Raw genomic sequence first — 15400 nt, 5'->3', positions numbered from 1 at the left:
GTAGTACTAATGCAGTGCTGCATTTGTGAAGATACCATTCATCACATAGTCAGCCTTCAGTCAGTGGTACCACTCTCACCTCTGAGTCAGAAGATAGTGGTTTCAATTTCCACTCCAAAACCTAAGCACAAAATTTCAGTTGGCACCTTAGTGCCAAAAAAAACCTTGCATTTATATAGCACTTTTGACAACTTGAGGAATGAAGCCAATGAAGTATTTTTTATGTGTTGTCACTGTTGTAATGCACTCAGGGAGCGACAGTCACACATTATTAAACAAAGTCACAATCTGCATGCTCAGGTAGAATAAAAGATCACACGGTGTTATTCAAAGATTAGTTCTGCCATTGACCTGATCAACATTTATTCTTCAACTAACACCACCAAAACAGAATATATATTCATTTATCTCATTGCTGTTTGTGGAACCTCGCTTTTTGCAAATTGGCTGTTGTTATCCTGCAAAGCAATAGTAACTGCACTACAAAAGTAATTCATTGGCTATAAAGCCCTTTGGGATGCCATAATGACATGAATGGTGTGATATTAGAACAAGTTAATTCTTTCTTCTATTTGACTTTAAACTGAGATTCTGGGCTGGACTTTGCAGCAAAGCTGCAGGTCCCTGTGGCACTGGATGCTTCTGCTCAGGCGTTCAGCGGCTGGACGTATGCGATCTCATGGCAGCCGGTCAATTAACAATTAACACAGAGGAGGCATGCGGGCTGTATGATTGAAGTGCAGAGGGCGGATGCGAGGCTGGGAAGTCGGCATCAGCTAAAACTGCAGCATGTGCTGGCACTATATTTTAAAGGGCTGCCAGCCCTATATTCACTGCTGCCTCCCACCAAGGAGCTGACCGGAAGCCTACAGCAGGAATGGCAGATAGAAGACCCTGGGTGGACTCACGGTTCAGTGATGCCTCCCTGCAAGTTCTCCTCCATGGTGCGACAGCAAGGCGAAAGGTTCTTTTCCCCAGGGACAGGAAGAGGAGATCAGCCCGTCTGAGCAAGCAAGCCTAGAAGGAGATTGCAGAGGTGTCACCCAGAGAACCTGGATCTAGTGCCGCAAGCCCGTCAGCGATTTCCTTCAGTCCACCAATGTGAGTACTCCATACTGCTTTTCCCTTTGGGGCTAGCATGTGACAACATGAGAGGGTGCATTTGGTAGAGAGGGAATAACCACCCAGCCCGTGGCAAGGCGGTCAGGCAGCAGCATGTCCTGTCAGAGTCATGGCTGCATCTCGATGAGAGGCACCTGTCTGTCAGTGCTGACCCCCACAAGGTCCATCGAGAGTGGCCATATGTAGGTAGCATTCATGTGCCCTCATCATTGACTGTTGGGCTGCCAGCAGCATAGCCATTGTGCTCGTCTCTGTGGGGAAACCAACAGTCTTCTATCTTGTGCTTACAGGAGAAGATGGCACACAACAGGGCCAACACTAGTGAGGGCTGCCATACCTTCACCTCCTGACTCCCATGGAGAAGGACGCCTTAGAAACGATGGGGCACGAAGGCGGCCACGCTATTACTGATGATGAGACAGGTGTGCCAACCCAAGCCCAAAGACAGCCACCAAAGTCATCCCACGCCGGGGGCAGCACCTCCCCCTCAGCAGGCTGCCTCCACCTCAGCTGCAGGCGCAGGGAGAGCATCATATAGGATACTCATAAGAGAGTGAAGAAAAGCACCTAGCTGTGCTTGGGGTATAGGAGTGTTTAGATTATGTAGATATAGTCTCACTTTTGTTGTACGCTCAATATACCTTTCATTCACTGTTACCTCTTATTCCAATTCTTGCTGCCCTGTGAAATCTCATCTACAGCCTTGCTCCCTCAGTGGGCTGGAAGTGATGAACTAAACTACAGTCAGTCAGCTCCTCAGCCTTGCACTGTGCGCTGTGCACCTGACCACTGGGAGATGGAGTGCAAAATGAAAGAGGCGACAGCAGGGCTGATTAAAAGTAAGGCTTTATTGGAACATTTCTGAAAGGACATAAGTAGTGCCCTACCAAATTCATGGCTGTGAAAAATGCATCATAGACCATGAAATCTCAGGTCCTCCATGAAATTGACCATTTTGCAAACTTTGCGCATTTGATTCATTGACACAAGGCTCACTTGGTTGATTGCTAGGAAGGTTGCGAACATCGCATGTTTTAGTGATTGACACAAGGTTCAACTCGCTGATTAGAACCATAGAACCATAGAAATATTACGGCACAGAAGGAGGCCATTCAGCCCATTGTGTCCGTGCCAACGATTAATAGATGAGGGAGCGCTTCTGGTGAAGTTTTAGAGAAGCAGTCTAAAGTTTAGCAGACAAATGAGAATGCCAGAATGAGCAAATCAAAAACAGCCACAACCATTACTGCAGCACATCGAGTGAAAGAATTTGGAAGCCAATTTCTGCATGCCAATGGTAGAATACTGTTTTGCATAAGCTACAACGTTTTGTTGGATCACACATGCCGGGCAATGGTTCAATGCCACTTAGAGTCCGAAAGCCATGGCAGCAGAAAGAGAGCACTGCTGGAAAACAAACACGCAAAAAAACAAGCAACGATTTCATCTCTTTTTAAGAAGTTGGCAGAGAGCTCAGAAAATAGTCAGTTAGTTACAATGGAACTTGTGGATGCTTTTGCAACTGCCAACATATCATTGGAAAAACTTGATCGCCCAAAGCTGCAGGTATTCATTCAATGTAATGTGCAAAATGGTGGTTATTGCTGAAAAAAAGAGACATGCTCTCAAAGCTTTTCATCTTGCGCTCGAAGACAGATGCAAGAATGCTAAATTTTAAAGTGAGCAACAAGAAAGGGGTGCTGAATGGTTGGTAAGTCGACACTGGTCGAGACATTGCCACAGAGAATGCACCAGGGAACCACCGTCCCTCAGGCTTTGCTTAATTCAAAAAGGCTCAAAGCTTGGACATGTTCCTTTTGCCTGCAGAGGATAGGTCCCTGCATATGAATATATGTAGCTTCTAGCAAATGTAAGGGAGCCACATTGCAAGCCAGACTGATAATCTTAAATTGGTTGTTAGTGTAATTCTTAGCACACTTGGGATTGTTCAGTAAGTGCTGTCCAATCATGAAATCACATCTAACGTTAGACATTGTGTTCTGAGTTTTGCAAGGACAGGCTGGTTGAGTATGGTCAATACGCTGCCTATTGCAAACAGCCGAAGGGACGTGCTGTTTGATATGATCTTTCAGTCGTTGAAACGTACGACGTATGTACCTGGCATCACTCCAGCACTGGAATTCATAGACCACATTGCTCATTAGTGTGAGAGGCAGAACGTCTTTTTGACTTGACAGCTGTATACTGTTAGTGGAAATACCACTTGTGTTGCTACTGCATAGTAGCAGTGTGAAATGGCTAGCTTCATCTGTTGCTCATTTGAGGTAGACTGGGCATTTTTCGCATCCAAAAGTGGTGTTTTTTTGGCCCATTCATGAGTATGCTTAATATACAGCAAGCAATGATCTTATCGGGGTAGCCATTCATACGCAGGGACTGAACCTCTGCAGCCAAAAGGAACATGTCCATGTGTTGTGCCTTTTTTTCTGAATTAAACAAAGCATAGGGAACAATAGTTCCCTTGTCCATTCTCCATGGCTTAGCCTCGACCAATCAGAATCGACTTGCCAACCAATCAGCACCCCTATTCCCATGCAGTACTAATTGTTGCACCTTTTGAAATTTGGCATTCTTGCATCTATCCTGGTGAGTGCAAGACAAAAAGCTTTGAGAGCATGTCTCATTTTTCAGCAGTACTCAGGTTCTGTACTAAAATGGCAATTGCATGCCAAGTGCAAATAAACCACGACAGGACAACCTACCAAAGGTTTTTGCTACACATTGTGAGGAGATGAAATCTCAGATTAACACATGTGAGTCTTTTGCAATTATTTGTGATGAGCCCACCAATGAGCATTGCAAATATGTGCTACATGTTTCATCTGATTTTACGTCTGTTAAGGCCAAAGATGTACAGTCAGGGAAGCTAACAGTGCTCGCAGACTGCGTACACTTAGAAGCTGTTAATTACACCAGTTACCCAAGCAATAACCAAAACCCTTTCAAAATACTGTGCAGATTTCAACAAAGTGTCTGCTTTCATTAATGACAATGTAACTTACATGAAAAAATCTTTCAAATCTGTGCTCCAAAGCGTAATGCCTAATGCTGTCCTTATTATATGTCATGCACATAAATGCCTGTGCTGAACAGGTGTTTTCTTGCATGGCAAAGAAGCTCAAACAATATTATTGCTATGGGGAAGCGTCAAGCGGTGAATAAAAAGTGGCTCAGGGGTTGTAAGAACCCGCTGTGGCATTCCTGAAAGCTGTGTGTATCTTTGCCCCTGCACAAATTTGCAATTTCAGACTTTGACAAGAACTGTAGGCTGGAGATTCCTGCTTATAAAAGCATTGCAAAAGAAACAGATTGTACTTTGTGCTGCAGTCCTGGAACTTTGTGGAATGCAGAATCCCCCACCTTACAAGGCTAGCACGGCACAGTCTGACAATTCCAACAAACTCTGGACACGGAGAGAGCGGTGTCTAAACACAGACAGGTGTTCACAGTGTAGAGACAGGGAATGAAGAGAGACAGTTGCAGGTTGCTCCATGCTCAGTCAACCACTGACTTCAGTGAGTAAAGAATGTGGCCTGTTAATAGTCAGCTTTTTATAATAGTTTTTTAGTACACAATAAATGCCACTAGAAACCAGAAACTTCCCTTGTCTTTTTTTTTGTTTTAAGAAGATCATTTTCAAGGTTTGTTGCGACACCGTGAAATTTACAATTTAAATACGTGAAATCATGAAATTCACAATTCTGAAAATGCTATGACTTTGTAAAAATTGACCGTGAATTTGGTAGGGCCCTAGGCATAAGGGTCACAAGAAACGGTTATGTATTAGCGCGTCCAGAGCCGCCCATGCACATTATCTCATTGCACCCTGCCTGTGCTCCAAGGGTACCCTCATCTTGTATCACCTAGTCAGTTGGTTCCTCGATGTCCTCATCTTTTGAGGAGGCATCACGATCGACAATGTCCTCACTATTCAACACCACCCCCCTCTGCAGTGCCAGTTTTTGCAATACACAGCAGACCACCACGATACGCAAGACCCTTGCTGGGGCATACTGAAAGGCTCCACCAGATCGATCTAGGCAACTGAGTTGCATCTTCAGAGACCAATGGCCTGCTCGATGGTCGCTCAGGGTTAACCCATGTATGTCTCCTCTGCATCCCTGGGTGGGTTCATCCCATGTCCTCAGCAAGTAGCCCTTGTCTCCCAATATCAATGCCTGAAGGCGCACAGGGGTCCGGAGAAGCTGTGGTACTTGGTACTGCCAAAGTAGATATGCATCGTGGCTTCTTCCCAGGAACTGCGTGTTGTGTTTTCTTCTCCATGTGCTTACTAACAAATAAACATCAAGGCACTAACCACGCATAAGGGATCGCTTAACACACAAATAAGTAGGATCATTTATTAAGGAGTTGAAGAATTGATAGCAGCATTACAAAATAGGAGAACTTGTACACATGTCTGATCTGGTTGCTTCCTCACAGCGGACTGAGATAGAGTCTGTGTCACATGATACATTGCATCATTTCCCCTTCAGTGATGTATACAGAAAACAAAACCACACCGACTTAAAGATGTGCCACAACACCGTGCACACACTTGAAGGATCCACTTTCGGTGCCCACAGACCAGTTGGACATTGAGCAAGTGGATGCTCTTCCTGTTGATGAAGGCTGCTAGCTGGTGTGGGAGTCTTAATGGCCGCATGGATCACATCGTGCACCTGGGGGAATCTAGCAGTGGCCCCAATGGACCTCTCCATCTGACTTTCCAGGTTGGTGCGGTAGTGCACATAGTCTCTGGCCCTCTTGAACATCACATTGGTCACCTCCTTGTTGCACCAATGGGCTGCAGACTGCGAAATCCCACACAAGTCTGCAGTGGATCCCTGGAAAGAGGCAGAGGCATACAGGTTGAGAACCATGGCAGCCTTCAGCACCACTGGCATTGGGTGTCCACCAACCCCCATGTGTCTCTGCTCATCCTGGACCATGGCACAAAGATCAGTGACTGCTTTCTTGGAGAGCCACAGTCTTCTCTGACACTGCTGCTCAGACAGCAGGAGATAGTTCAGCCTAGGACAGTAGCCTCTCACCTGGGAATAGCCTCTGCTGTGCACAGCTGGCTGTTGGGCATGTCCCACTATGTGCTTTTCTGGCCCTCTTGCTGGTCCTGAGGTTCCTGATGTACCCCTGCCAGTGCCTGGACTTTCATCTCTCTGAGCTATCCCTCTTCCTCAATGGGGGGCCCCAAAGCCTGCGTGGCGGAGGCCCATGGCAGGTGGTCTCTCTCCTGGGCCTAGGCCTTCAAACCAGATAACCCACAAACCTCCACCATTCCCGCGAATCTTTGACTGAATCTTTCCTTTGGAGCAAGGGCCACGACCCCTGGCAGCATGCCCCCTCAGTGTTGGTACCTTTTCCTCCCTTCTGCCATCATCTGGCTGCCCTCTGTGTACCACCCTCCCTGCCACCACATGCTGGTGCCCTTGATGGCTGGCTGAGAGAGCTAGCACTGAGCTCCTGCTTTCTTGCTACTTCCTTTAACCAGGAGAGGCTCTGAAGCCCCATGGTCCCCGTGTGCCATCAGTAAAATCTGAAATGCGGTGTAAAATTTCAGTTAATTGGCCTTTTAAATACCTTAATTGCTGTCCCGCCACGTTGATGTGCAAAGTCCCCCCTCTATGGTTGACGCCATTGTTAAAATCCGGCAATGACATAAACTCTGTAAAGACATTGGACTTCCAGCCAAATACATTCACTCCCATTTTATGACCCTTCATGCCTCCAGACCTGTTCTAAGTTGCCCAGTAAAATTTCAGTCTCTGCCTCCCTGCTTAGACATTAAAGCTATTAAAGGGCAGGGTTGGTGTTCTAGAAGACTAAGATCAAATCGTCATCCAAACCTAAGAACGTATCTTGAGACTAGAAGCAGCATAAGAGCAGCCTGGAGATTATTGCCTTTCTGACCACCAAGGCAGTATCTTGCCTCAATGTGGGCCATCTCACAGCTGGGTGGCTGGCATCAGAAATTTGTCAGAGTGACAGAATAGGGACGCAAATACACCCAGCCCCAACCCCCCCACCCTGCTAATTAATTGCCACTTAAGGGCCTCCTCCCACCGCCACTGTTTTTTAGTAGTGGTGGACAGGCACTTCAGCATCTGAAGAGGCCTCCTTGTGGGCTTGTGGGGGAGGACCTTCCTGATCGGGCAATCTGTGCCCCCCCAGTGGGTCAAGCTGCCCCCGCTGGAACACCTCCCCCACCCTCTTGATCGATTAACCCCCCCACCCCCCCACCTCACCAGGGCCCAGCCAATTGTCCCCGGCAAGGCCAAATCCCCACTTACCTTTTCCAGTGCCTCCTTCACTGTTGCTGGTCCTGGCTGGGTGCAGTCCCAGCAGTGGCCACCGGTCCCAGTGGTACTGCTGGAACTGAAGAGCTGCCGGCCCTCTGATTGGCCGTCAGCTCTTGGAGGTGGGGCTTCCTGCCTCAGAGGGTCGGAAGTCCCAACTGAGGTCAATTGAGGGCTTGGACCACATAAAATTGCTGCAAAGCCTCTGGGTCCGGACACTGTCGCAAGGTACAATTTCAGCCTACATTTTGCAATGACAAGATCTGCCTTGTCCTTGAAGTCATTTTTAATTGGAAATCATTGGAAATAATGTGGCTTTCCTTTCTTTTAAGTGTGACACAGAAATTTGTCTGTATGACACTTGAATTGTGCAAGACACATCTTGGAACTTTGAGTATATCTCTTTCCAGCAATTTTCATTTCCAATTTTAAAAATTGTTTAAATAGCGGACCGAGTAGTTCACTGGGTCAGCACAGTGGCCTCTGAGATGAAAAAAAATGTCCACTGTCTATAACATGCTGCGATAAGCTTGGATAGCATCAACCACAGTATAGAATTAGGATTCCCTTGGTTTGGTAATTAAAAGGCAATCTCATTCAAAGTCGCAGGATGGTGTGTGTTTATCTTCTAGCACTTGGTTAAAGAGGCACAGTGGCGCTGTGGTTAGCACCGCAGCCTCACAGCTCCAGGGACCCGGGTTCAATTCTGGGTACTGCCTGTGCGGAGTTTGCAAGTTCTCCCTGTGTCTGTGTGGGTTTCCTCCGGGTGCTCCGGTTTCCTCCCACATGCCAAAGACTTGCAGGTTGATAGGTTAATTGACCATTATAAATTGCCCCTAGTATAGGTAGGTGGTAGGGAAATATATAGGGACAGGTGGGGATGTGGTAGGAATATGCGATTAGTGTAGGATTAGTATAAATGGGTGGTTGATGGTCGGAACAGACTCGGTGGGCCGAAGGGCCTGTTTCAGTGCTGTATCTCTAAACTAAACAAAACTTACTGTTCAGGCTCCACCTATAACGCTGCTGACACTGCTCAAAACACCAAAGTGTACCATTCCCCAATACAAGCATTCCTCACCTTGATAAGCACAAAAACATCACCAAAAAAAATCTCTGCTTAAAATGATATTTTTACAATCCAATTTAAAAGGAATTACAGGTTATTTTATTTTAGAGATACAGCACTGAAACAGGCCCTTCAGCCCACTGAGTCTGTGCTGACCATCAACCACACATTTATACTAATCCTACATTAATCCCATGTTCCTACCACATCCCCTTTATTCCCCTACCTATACTAGGGGCAATTTACAATGGCCAATTTACCTATCAACCTGCAAGTCTTTGGCTGTGGGAAGGAACCAGAGCACCCGGCGGAAACCCACACGGTCACAGGGAGAACTTGCAAACTCTGCACAGACAGTATCCAGAATTGAACCCGGGTCGCTAGAGCTGTGAGGCTGCTGTGCTAACCACTGCGCCACTGTACCATGACCACAAAAAAAAAGTCTTCATTTAGATCACAAGCTTCTTCTAAAGATTGTAATGCACAAGCTTGGTATAAAGTTCTAGAAATACCTTACATGAACAATTCATGTGACTCCGATCCAGGAATTATTTTGAACTAATGGAATATACAAGTAAGTTTGACTGCACATTGCGATTACAAATAATAAGCTCTCTGTTGCCTCACCCTGCTTAAAAGCCATATTTTTAGACACAAATTCTAATTTGGTGTGACTGGTCTGACTTGCTGTAGCAGACACTAAAAAAGAATGTCAGCATTAAGCATGCATAATCTGTGCTGACCTCTAATTTCCACACATTTCAGACCTGACTGGTCTTATAATATTAAAAGTAAAGCAAATCAGTGTCTGTCTGTCTCACTGCCAAATTTATCTAGCTACAGCACTACAAAAGCCCCCGAAAAATGTCAGATAAGCTGAAAGTAAAAGTAATTGGATAAAATGTGACTTTACCCTTTTCCCAACTAAACCAGACAGTGAGTAGAACAAAATGCCTCTAGGATGGCATTAACCTATGTTTAAGCTTACACTGGTTTTCGTTCTCTCTTTGTTTAGTCTTAAATGTGGCAGCCTGGAAATGGAACAAAACAGAAAAACACAAGAAGCTGATGAAGTTGAACATGGACCTTCACAAAGTTATTACTTTAACATAAACATGATCATATTAGAAGCAGACATGACCATTCAACTGTAAATGTACAACAACCACAACTCAATGCTACACAAAGAGCTTTTTTAAAGTTTTTAGCAAGTGAAAAAATTAAGAGAACAGATTCTTCCTCCTTCAATAAAACAGTCCAGAATCTACTTTTATTTCATTATTTATAATATTTACCCACTGCTTCAATTTAAAATATACACATATGAGAGAGAAAATGCCACCTTGCTTTGTCCACTAACGTGAGTGTTTACTACTGGAAATAAGACCGATAATGTAATGAAAACAAATAAATTACAACATTTACAAGAAAATGATTAAATGTACCTGTACAATGATCTTTTCTGCACTTAAAATGCTACTAACAGTGTTCTCCATCAAGACCTGTGCCTCTGAAAAGGCCAAGGCTGCAGTCTATGAGAATGTTCTAGAAACATTACTGTCAGCTGAAGAGACTCAACAAAGTACCAAGCTACAATTCCCAGTATTCATCTGTATCTAACTCTAGAATTGTTATGATTGACAGCAGGAATGAAAATTACCAGCTCAATAATCAATAAAGGATATTTGTCTAATTTTATTTCAACTAGTCCAGATTTCAGAATGTTTTAACTTCATATTTTAAAGCTTCCTTCTCCAAGTATCAACAGCAGACAATTTGTTACTAGAAGAATTTTTAAAAATAATGTCCTGGATTTTGTAGTCAGTAATGAAGACGTTCATCATTCACCTCACTGACAATTTTTGCGGGCTTATCAACAGAAATTTCCACTAATCCGGTATCTGATCCAATGTGGCACCATCTACAGGGGATCTCTGGCATCTGTGATCAAGTCAAGCAACATCGAGATTCGTCAACCAATCAGATGAATAATCCTCACTTTGGCATGCAGAGTCCAAACTAGGAAGTATAAAGCTGGCAGTATAAATTAGATTTGAATCATGTACAGAAAGTGAGATAAAGATTGGGAAATATAGATGGGATCACGGGAGATAGATAAGCGAGCTAGACATAAAAGAAAAAAAAATTGTTTTAAACCTCAAAGGTTCATTTTCTTCTGAGGGAATGACACCCCACACTATTAAAATTAATTTTCCAGGACAGAGAGGTTGTTCACAGTAATGATCACTTATCACACTGTTAAAAACTCACTTACTTCTGAATGCAACAGCTCTAAATTTTGCAGCTTTTTTCAGTGTGTAACTAGTTGGCAATTACAGCAAGTTCACACCATTACAGCCATTTCAATGTCGAGTCCATCAGCGAGGACTACAACAGTGAGCAGAGTATCTTTGACAGAAACCTCTGGATTTTTGAGTTTAACTGAGCATGTGTGTACTCCAGAAGTTAGTCAGATTTACCCTGTAATAATGGTGAATGCTGATGGGCAATTTTGATGGCCTGGAATTTGTGATGAGAATAATGGTGAGGCTAATTGTAAGTAGGGGATTCAAACCCAGTCTTATTGACCATGGAATTATTCCAGTCAGGGATGTAGGCAGGACATATAGAATGCTACACACTCCTACTAAAAGGTTTCCCCATCTCTTTATGTCCTCCACTCCCACACACAGCCCTCCTCACTCCTCACAGCAACTGGTGATCCATTTCCAGGGCAGTGAAGGAATGGCATTCTCCTTCAAATTCTTCCCAGTGCCACATCCGGCTTCTCCTATCTTACCCCGCCACTCCCCTAAAGCTGTACTACCCAGCAACGATTTCGGTCACTCTTGCTCAAGTGCTGTTGGTGCAAGTCAAAGTAATTGAATGATAGCTGCACACTATGGGCAGGTACTGTTGAGAGACCAGAAATTCCTGCCTACAATATCTAGCTATGCTTATTCGCGCCAGCTTACTCAGGTTGGAGGGCCCCAAAATAGTACTGAGGGAGAAGGAGCCTATTCTATGCCGGTTTTCATCACTGAATGCAAACAGTAATTGAGTAGAATGGCGCTATATTCTCTGGAATTGGGAAGAATGAGACGCGATCTCATTAAAATGTATAAAATTCTTAAATGGCTTGACAGGGTAGATGCTGAAAGGCTATTTCCCCTGGCTGGGGTGTCTGGAACTAGGGGGTCATTGTCTCAGGATAAGGGGTTGGCCATTTAGCACTGAGATAAGGAGAAATTTCTGCACCCAGAGGGTTGTGAATCTTTGGATTTCCCTACCCCAGAGAGCTGTGGATGCTTAGTTGAGAAGAATATTCAAGACTGAGATCATGAAGTGTTTGGGCACTAGAGATATAAGGGACATGGGGATTGGGCACAGGAGATGCAATTCCTGCCCTTTTCTCTCCTCCCTTTCACTATCCAGGGTCCCAAACACTCCTTCCAGGTGAAACAGCGATTTATGTGTACTTCTTTCAATTTGGTGTGCTGTACTCACCGCTCATGATGCGGTCTGCAGTAAAGTGGGGAGACCAAACAGAGATTGGATAACCGCTATGCAGAACACTTCTGTTCAGTCTACAAGCTTGACTCTGAGCTTCCAGTCACCCACTCCCACTCTGACCTTTCCATCCACAGCCTCCTACACTGTTCCAATGAAGCTCAATGTAAACTCAAGGAACAGCAACTCAACTTTTATTAGGCACTTCTAGACTGAGCGTTGAATTCAACAATTTCTGATCATAACACCAACCCCCAATTTTTCGGACAGTAGCTGTTAGCAATGATACTGCTTTCCTATTTACACCTCCTCTAGACCCATCTTTTGCTTTGCACCATCATCACTTTTGTCATTTCATCTCTCCTGCCTTCCAGCCTATCACAAACCTTCCCTTTTGTTCTTTCCTCCCTTCCCCACCCCTTTCCCTGCCTCTGTACTTACTGAAAGCCTGTCACAACTCTAACTTGTTCCAGCTCTGACAAAAGGTCATCAAACTTTTTTTCTGTCTACAAATGCTGCCTGACCTACTAAGCATTTCTAGCATTTCTGTTTTTATGTCAAATTTCCAGCATCTGCCGTATTCTATTTTCATACCAGTGTCAGCGCCAACATGTTTATAATGGAGCAGCTAGAAGAAGACTTTGGTGACATAGATTTAACAGAACCTAGTAGTACAAAAATATTAGAAGTTAATAAAATAATTCAAGCAAAATCCAATTCACCAAATTATTATATTCAATTGGTTGTTTTGGCAAATATAGTATGTTATGTGACAAATTAAAGTTTGTACTTTGAATGTTGTTATTATTTTGTATTTTAAATGATTGGTTTAGTTGCAAGTTGATTTGTTTCAAGCAAAACTCATAAGCGCTGCAGGAAGGATACCAGACTCTGGAAGGACAGCATTATTATTCAAGTTTGGAGAAGGTTCAGAAATATAGTCTCAAATTCAAACATGTATTAAACAAAACTTTTTGGTAATACTAAGTACTATTGTGGAAATATTTAGTAGAGAAGGGAAGGTTCAGATTAGTTTAATCTTTTTCTCAGTTGTATATTTTTGGTCCTAACCATATACAACTACAACCTAAACTGAAGAGGCAGTCTGCTTTATTGATATTTGTAGGTATTGTTTTTGAAATGATAAAAATTTGCTTTTCTAGTAAATATATTGTATTGTACACATTTAATCATGAAAAACATAAAAGGAACTTAAGGCAAAATATTGCTTTTTAAAGCTATGTGTAGATAAAAGCTGGTTGAACAGGGAGCTGTAATCCAATTCATGTGCTTTATATAATCAGTGCACATAATAAGGTCAGATGGATGTTTTACAATATCTATAACATTTTGCCATAATGGACTGACCTTTGTGCCTGAAAATACAGTGGATTTAAGCACACCCAGCTGACTCCTTTGTTAAATTATGACAGAAATAGACCTTGTGACTGTGTAGTAGAATAACATAATAAAAGAACAATTGTAACATCTCTCAGACTACTCATGTGGAAGGCCTAACATCAAATTTTGTACTTGTACTTGTGGAAATGCTTTCTTTCTCTGTGCTACACGTCTTTAAGTAATTATGTTATGTGAAGGGGACAAATTTATTTATTTATCCACCTCCAGTAAGGTAAGGGGAATATCATTTATTTTCCCAGCATTTACTTTATTTTCACTGAGCAGGCCATACAAATATTTCCTCAATCTTTTCAGTGAAGATGTGTACTCCTTCCCCACTTCCAAATGTCCTCCCTCCACAAGAATGTAACATGAATCTCATCATTATCAAAGCCAAGAGAAAATCCCCTAAATAAAATTACAAGCACAAAGAGTACACCTTCTTTAGCCTCCTTGTCTCGAGAGACAATGGGTAAGCACCTGGAGGTGATCAGTGATTTGTGAAGCAGCGCCTGGAGTGGCTATAAAGGCCAATTCTAGAGTGACAGACTCTTCCACGGGTGCTGCAGATAAAATTGGTTGTCGGAGCTGTTACACAGTTGGCTCCCTCCTTGCGCTTCTGTCTTTTTTCCTGCCAACTGCTAAGTCTCTTTGACTCGCCACGCTTTAGCCCCGCATTTATGGCTGCCCGCCAGCTCTGGCGACCACAGGCAACTGACTCCCACGACTTGTGGTCAATGTCACAAGACTTCACGTCGCGTTTGCAGACCTCTTTAAAGCGGGGACATGGACGGCCGGTGGGTCTGATACCAGTGACCAGCTCGCTGTACAATGTGTCTTTGGGGATCCTGCCGTCTTCCATGCGGCTCACATGGCCAAGCCATCTCAGGCGCCGCTGGCTTAGTAGGGTGTATATGCTGGGGATGTTGGCCGCCTCGAGGACTTCTGTGTTGGAGATACGGTCCTGCCACCTGTGCCAAGGATTCTCCGGAGGCAGCGAAGAAGGAATGAATTGAGATGTCGCTCTTGACTGAAGTACGTTGTCCAGGCCTCGCTGCCATAGAGCAAGGTACTGAGGACACAGACTTGATACACTTGAACTTTTATGTTCCGTGTCAGTGCGCCATTTTCCCACACCCTCTTGGCCAGTCTGGACATAGCAGAGGAAGCCTTCCCCATGCGCTTGTTGAATTCTGCATCGAGAGACAGGTTACTGGTGATAGTTGAGCCTAGGTAGGTGAACTCTTGAACCAGAGTGTGGTCGCCGATATTTATGGATGGGGCATTTCTGACGTCCTGTCCCTTGATGTTCGTTTTCTTGAGGCTGATGGTTAGGCCAAATTCGTTGCAGGCAGCCACAAACCTGTCGATGAGACTCTGCAGACATTCTTCAGTGTGAGATGTTAAAGCAGCATCATCAGTAAAGAGCAGTTCCCTGATGAGGACTTTCCGTACTTTGGTCTTCGCTCTTAGACGGGCAAGGTTGAACAACCTGCCCCCTGATCTTGTGTGGAGGAAAATTCCTTCTTCTGAAGACTTGAATGCATGTGAGAGCAGCAGGGAGAAGAAGATCCCAAACAGTGTAGGTGCGAGAACACAGCCCTGTTTCACGCCACTCAGGATAGGAAAGGGGTCTGATGGGGCGCCGCTATGCTGAATTGTGCCTTTCATATTGTCATGGAATGAGGTGATGATACTTAGTAGCTTTGGTGGGCATCCAATCTTTTCTAATAGTCTGAAGAGGCCACGTCTGCTGACGAGATCAAAGGCTTTGGTGAGATCAAAACTTTAGATAAGCAAGGTGTTCAGAGTTATGAGGGGTTTTGATAGAATATATTGTGAGGACTGTTTCCACTGCCAGGTGGTCGATCACCAGAGGATACAGATTCAAAATAATTGGCAAAAGAACTAGAGAGGAGAAGAAGAGAATTTCTTTTAAACAACAAATTGTTATGATCTAGAA

At 44.1% G+C, this 15400-nt stretch overlaps 2 protein-coding genes across 2 annotated transcripts; one reads left to right on the top strand and one right to left on the bottom strand.

Moving 5' to 3' along the window:
• The first annotated feature begins 2337 nt into the window (after positions 1–2337).
• LOC137375695 (CGG triplet repeat-binding protein 1-like) lies at positions 2338–3287 on the top strand. Its single transcript, XM_068043082.1, has 2 exons — positions 2338–2701; positions 3142–3287. The coding sequence occupies exons 1-2, from the start codon at positions 2338–2340 to the stop codon at positions 3285–3287; spliced, it is 510 nt and encodes a 169-aa protein (XP_067899183.1).
• A 1719-nt stretch (positions 3288–5006) lies between these two features.
• Positions 5007–6095, bottom strand: LOC137375694 (putative nuclease HARBI1). Its single transcript, XM_068043081.1, has 2 exons — positions 5732–6095; positions 5007–5434 (listed from the first exon to the last, which is right to left on the bottom strand). The coding sequence occupies exons 1-2, from the start codon at positions 6093–6095 to the stop codon at positions 5007–5009; spliced, it is 792 nt and encodes a 263-aa protein (XP_067899182.1).
• Positions 6096–15400: the final 9305 nt, after the last annotated feature.

This window comes from Heterodontus francisci, chromosome 12, assembly GCF_036365525.1.
Source record: "Heterodontus francisci isolate sHetFra1 chromosome 12, sHetFra1.hap1, whole genome shotgun sequence".
Taxonomy (NCBI): Eukaryota; Metazoa; Chordata; class Chondrichthyes; order Heterodontiformes; family Heterodontidae; genus Heterodontus; species Heterodontus francisci.
The sequence above is the reverse complement of the archived record's forward strand: the minus strand, read 5'-3'. Positions and strand labels throughout refer to the sequence as shown.

Coding starts and splice junctions, on each gene's coding strand:
- LOC137375695 (XM_068043082.1), top strand. CDS start 2,338: ATGAGCAAATCAAAAACAGCCACAACCATTACTGCAGCACATCGAGTG. Junction 2,702..3,141: donor GCTGCAGGTATTCATTCAAT/GTAATGTGCAAA, acceptor TTGCAAGGACAG/GCTGGTTGAGTATGGTCAAT.
- LOC137375694 (XM_068043081.1), bottom strand. CDS start 6,095: ATGGTCCAGGATGAGCAGAGACACATGGGGGTTGGTGGACACCCAATG. Junction 5,435..5,731: donor ACTTGCTCAATGTCCAACTG/GTCTGTGGGCAC, acceptor TTTATTTGTTAG/TAAGCACATGGAGAAGAAAA.